The sequence below is a fragment of the Lactuca saligna genome, chromosome 9 (assembly GCF_052625555.1).
Source record: "Lactuca saligna cultivar CGN05327 chromosome 9, ASM5262555v1, whole genome shotgun sequence".
In the NCBI taxonomy this organism is placed as follows: domain Eukaryota; kingdom Viridiplantae; phylum Streptophyta; class Magnoliopsida; order Asterales; family Asteraceae; genus Lactuca; species Lactuca saligna.
In genome coordinates, this window is record NC_136425.1 from 16815844 (window position 1) to 16821946 (window position 6103).

A 6103-nucleotide genomic window follows, 5' to 3' on the forward strand; every position below is an offset into this window, starting at 1 on the left:
TTGAAAATTCACAACGTGAATCCGGATTCACACGGTGAATTCGAAAAATATTTTTCACATTCACAATATTAATATATAAATTTAGATATTTTTAGATTTTTTTTTCGATAAAAAATAAGTTGTAAAAATTAAAAAAAAAAAAATTGATTCACTGAATAACCTATAATTATGGTTCTCTATTGAACTTTTTCATATATATATATATATATATATATATATATATATATATATATATATATATATATATATATATATATATATATATATATATATATATATATATGATTTAAAATTTTACAAAGGATATATGAATTATGAAATTCACCCATAAGTTTTTAAATGTTAAAAGCAAAAAATAAAACCGACTTATAGCCACAGGGCGAAAAGTGTAATTTACCATTTTCTAAAAGTGGCATGATCATCAAAACATGGTAAATATGGAGTAAATATCGAATATAATACAAGGTAAACACATAAAATTACAAGCTTTAAAAAATCAATATGTAAGATACACAGCGACTTGAAGTAGAGTCTCTACACCATCATTGTTCTGCTGGTTCGTGCCTTCAAATGTCTTCACCACAGCATGCCCCTTGGCATTCAAATACTTCCCGGTTCCACCCATGACAGCAAGCTGAGACTCCGCCACAGCACTCCGGTGAACCCCCATGAAGCTAAGACTGTCAATATAACTTCCATGCATAAACATCACAGTAAACGCCATTGTCTGGCTGTTGCCATCAATGGAGCTCGAGACATAGAAACCTTGTGCCTTTCCAATTAATCCAGACCCCAGCTCATGTCCCTCAGTTAGCTCATCATCTATCACCATCAAAGTCCCAAACATAAGCTGTCGTAGGGCGTTGCCTTGAGGTAACTGGCCACCATTGATGGAGGGGAACGCGTTGTTGAAGTTGTTATTGTTATTATTTCCGTTGTTGCGGAAAACATTAGAAGTGGTTCCTCCTAGGCCAGTGAGGAAAGGGATGTTATTGTTGTTGATGATTCCACTGTTGCCATTGTCTTGAGGAACCCCATTGTTGACAGGAAGGTTAGCTCCATTGGGTTTTGCGAAGGGAACTTGACCATTAACAGTAGGGTTAGTTACGATACCAGTGACAGCTTTAGCTGAGGGGTTAGATCCTCCGAGAATGTCGTGCATGAAGAACATGAGAGTATGATCACCACCTTCTACACCTCCAGCTGCACCAGTAGAAGCCACAGTACTAGGTGGGATGGCTCCTAAAGGTGTTGCATTAGGGTTAGGGTTTTGAACAGAATCAGGTGCCTCCGGTGAGTTAGCAGAGAAGACTGGAGCTACTTCCTCAACTAGAATTCGAGAGGAGGTGATGGAAGAGAAGGTGATTGCTAGAAGAAGAAAAAGTGTCGGAAAATAAATGGAGTTTGATTTTGTCATAACGATTTTTCTTGGTGAATAAGGAAGCTTTACAAGAATGGTGATGCCTCAGAAAGTGTTTTGAGAACTAACCATGGAAGAAAGATATATACAACATATAGAAAACTAAAGGATTCACAAGAGAAGTAGATCAATGCTCTTGTTGCTAAATGGAGTAGGTGCTCCTTTTCAATATCTGTTTTTGTTATGACTTATGAGAGTCGGTATACTTAGACTACAAAATATTAACAATTTTTCATTTGACCTAATATATATATATATATATATATATATATATATATATATATATATATATATATATATATATATATATATATATATATATATATATATATATATATATATTCAGGTTCATTTGAGACCATTCTAATTTTGTGAGACTATGAGATTAAATCTAAAAATAATTTTAAAATACAAAATAAATGGAAAAATCCAAAAATTCTGTTTTTAAATATTATTTTCGAAACTTGAATTAACTAAAAAAAATAAAGAAATATATAAAAAAAAAAAAAATTATGTTTTTTTTTTTTGAAAAATACGTGAAATATTCTAAATAGAATATTACACTGACATATTCTAAAAAATTATTTTAAAATGCAAAATAAATGGAAAAAATCTAAAAATTCTTTTTTTAAATATTATTTTCGGAACTTGAATTAACTAAAAAAAATAAAAATAAAATAAAAAAATTCTATTTTTTTTGAAAAATACATGAAATATTCTAAATAGAATATTACACTGTACATATTTTAAAAATAATTTTAAAATGCAAAATAAATGGAAAAATTAAAAAAAATTCTTTTTTTAAATATTATTTTTGGAACATGAATTAACTAAAAAAAAAAAGAAAAATTAAAAAAAAATTAAAAAAATGCGTCTCACGGTCTCACAAAATATAGTTGGTCTCAAATGAACCTAACCCTATATATATATATATATATATATATATATATATATATATATATATATATATATATATATATATATATATATATAACAAAGACTCAAAAATATTAATTAATTTTTTTAAATAAGTTATTAAGCCATATTTTTTTTAGTTATATAAAATTAAAATCGTTGATTAAATAAATATGTTAAACTATATCACTTTATAATTTGTATTTTTATTTTAATGTTATTAATTAATGTAATTAGAGTGGGAAAGTTAAGATTTCAAATTTAAAATGGATAATCAATAGATTGACAAGTGATATGATATTAATTAAGGGACTTAATATGATTATATATTTCAAAAGAAGAATAAAATTATTTTTTTTATTAATATATATATATATATATATATATATATATATATATATATATATATATATATATATATATATATATATATATATATATATAGCCTAATCTAATAAATACGGTCATTAATGGGAGCTCAACGATAAAAAATACAATCGAAAACAGAGTCCGTATGTAGAAGTTATGAATTTTACACAGTCGCTAATAGTGTAATATTCTCATACTGTTAAATTTCAAAGCGGTCGAGAATTAGGCGATAGATTCTAAACGAAAGTTGTAGATTATGTCTCCACCTACACACAAGGTTATAAAACTCGTTACTCGGTACCTGTTCGGCCGACTACCAAGTAGTGAGTATTTGGGCGGTAATTCATGTAGAAATATTTTTAGGGAAACTATATATGTCAAAATCATATGTCAAAACCATAAGTTGATTGAAATATATAACAAAATTAGATACATGTGAATACATAAAAACAAAAAAACGCATAATGGTATCACTTCGTTAATAATTTCTGAAAATTTAAGATATATATGTAGTAATAATCACATGCGTGTGTTAAATAATAAATCATTATGTATATTATACATATTAATCACTAAGTTGATCAGGTTTTACAACGTTATTCAGTTCAGTAAGGGGCCGATCGAGGAGTACTCAGGATTCTGCAACTCACCTCGGTAAGGGGTCGAGTAACGAGTACTTGGAGGAGTAATCGGATAACTCGGTGAGTTTTACAACATTGCCTACACGTGGATATAAAGGACGTCGAAAACAGAGTTTGTATGCGAAAGTTACGGGGTTTATAAGTTGGCAGCGTGCTGCTTCGAAGGGGGTGACGTGGTTGAATCTGAGCTATTGCTTTCTCCCCAAGTCTTACCAACAGATGGCGACATGTAGCACCAAGTTGAACCATATTTCAGTCTATAAATAAAACCCCTTCCACCCTCATTTCTTCACATATCCACCTTTCTCTTTCTCTCTCTAACTTCTCTCTAAAATTCCCAAAACCCCTAAGAAACTCCCCTAGCGCTAGAAGAAAGCTCCAGAGCGCCCGACGGCTCCAAGAAAAAAAGAGCTTTTTGATTCAGAAGCTCTGCTCTAGCGGAGCCCAATTTTTAGCAAAACCCGCTGTAAATGAGATACACCCACACTACTTTAAATATAGATAATATTCAAATATAATATCGTTATTATAAACCTATAATCAAGATTTATCAGTGATTCCAAGTTGTTATACTGATTGATCTACTTAAGGGGATGATATCTAGGCTGTGATTTAGTGAGGTGCTTAAAGTGGGATTTCCAAACAATATACATCGTATACCAAATGGACGCTACCTTCGATATTATGCTACATGGTTGTTCCTTACTTGATAGATCATGAGAATAGACTTTGAGTTAACGACGAATCTAGACTAATAATTAGTCGCAATAAAGATTATGCTAAAACTTAGCGATAATAATGATAGGTTTCATCAAAGGAAAATAGAATTGTTAGAAGCGAAGCGTTGCCCACTGTTTGGAATAATCTTTTAACATGTGAGTGCATAGTCCCTTTCATGAACATGATTTTAATAAAAGTATTGATTAAAGTATTAAATATATGTTTATGTGCGAATTATTTGATGTTGTCTGAAATACGTGTTAAAGAACATACCGGATAATATATGATGATTTAGGATAAAGAGTAAACCTAAATTAATTATGAGGCATATTGGGTAGCTTCTTCTTATGAGTACGAGAAAGATATACACGGAGAATAGAACTTTAAAATATGTCATTGATCTGGGAGCATGGATTAGACATGGTCATTTGTCTTTAGTCCGAGAGTATGGATAAAACATAGTTATTTTCGGAAATATGGATTTAGACATAGACAATTGTCTAGAGTCCGAGAGTATGAATAAGACATAGTTATTTGTCATTAATCCGGGAGTATGGATTGACGCATAATCAATTGTCCTTAGTCCGAGAGTATAGAACGGACACAATCATTGATCTGAGAGCATGGATTAGACATACTTGATCCGGGAGTATGGAATAAGTAAAAAGGTAAATTTTAGATCCAAGAGTATGGACAGTGTCGTTGAGAGGATTGACAGGGTTGGATAAGAGTTTTTTATACATGGTGAAATTGTATACTTGTGAGTTCTAATATATATATATATATATATATATATATATATATATATATATATATAACATTGTGGGATTGAAATCCCTATGTACTCACCAGATTTCCCAACCTAACCCACTCAGTTTATTTGTATCACAGGTGTCGATATGAAGCTATATTACACTGAGAGATTAAGGAGACGTAGACCACTAGTATAAATGAATGTAAGGTCTATTTATGCTTATGTTTCTGTATTGACGAGGACATCCCAACGTTTTAGAATGAATAAAATACATTTCTTTGGAAATGCATTGATAGCTTATTTATCATGTTTTTCTGGAAACAAATTTTGCAACATATTTCTTTAAAAGATACTCTAATTTTCAAAATAAAGCATAAACAAATCGGTTTTTAGCCGTAAAAATAGGGATGTTACATGGTTTTACACATAAAGCTGGAAACAGATCAAAGTTTCCAACTTCAATCTAAGAAATTCGCTCCTCAATCACCGAGATTTTCGTGCTGATTAATAATATTCGGATAAATCCACGAAATCATGTAGGTAATCATTTCCTATTTTATTCTTCATTCATTCTCTCTTTTTTCTACAGAAAATCCCATCCAAATCAACAATCTCCTTCCTGATTGAATACACACCCTTTTTCTCCATAAACCCTAATTATGCCCAAAGTATCTCTTTTGGCACAACCACCGCCACTACTATGCACCAAGGAGATATGAGAAGTAGAATCGATTGGGATATTGTACCAGGTCCAAGGTTGATTTCGTATATTGGGTATTTAGAGGTCTATTCTTATGGTTAGTGGAATCATGGTTTTAATTGCATGCTTTGTTCAACAACTTGGTTTTTTTATCCTTTGAGGCATATATGGTAGTCTTTCCCCAAGAAAATCTTATTGAGTTACATTTATATTCAAAAAAATTTTTGATTTTGATTGTTATTTTCCATAAGAGAGGAGGAACTTTGAAGGATAAGAATGTATGAGTTTTATGAGTAAGGGTTTGCATATGATAGTTTTATCTATTATGGTATTGAAGATTTTTTTAAAGAAAGAAACACTAAGGGGTTGTTTCTTCTAGGATTTAGTGTTTCTTCTTGGTTTATTCTAATTGTAGTAATATTTTTTTCCATGATTTTTTTAATAAATATGAATTAAAATTTATTTTTATTGTTATGGTATGCAATCAATAGATTCTTGGGATCCATGTAAGAGACTAAGAGGCCAACAACCATGGAAGCTCTCCAACATCGTTTCTTTTAGGTAAAAACCTCGAAATTCCTTTT

The 6103-nt window shown here is 30.5% G+C and overlaps 1 protein-coding gene across 1 annotated transcript; it reads right to left on the reverse strand.

Moving 5' to 3' along the window:
- Positions 1 to 438: 438 nt before the first annotated feature.
- On the reverse strand, positions 439 to 1483 carry LOC145017469 (dirigent protein 25-like). The gene has a single exon (XM_078975499.1). It carries the CDS (start codon positions 1415 to 1417, stop codon positions 497 to 499), a length of 921 nt encoding a protein of 306 aa, XP_078831625.1. The 5' UTR covers positions 1418 to 1483; the 3' UTR covers positions 439 to 496.
- Positions 1484 to 6103: the final 4620 nt, after the last annotated feature.

Bases quoted from the DNA above. Each gene is read 5' to 3' on its own strand.
- LOC145017469 (XM_078975499.1), bottom strand. From the start codon at position 1,417: ATGACAAAATCAAACTCCATTTATTTTCCGACACTTTTTCTTCTTCTA.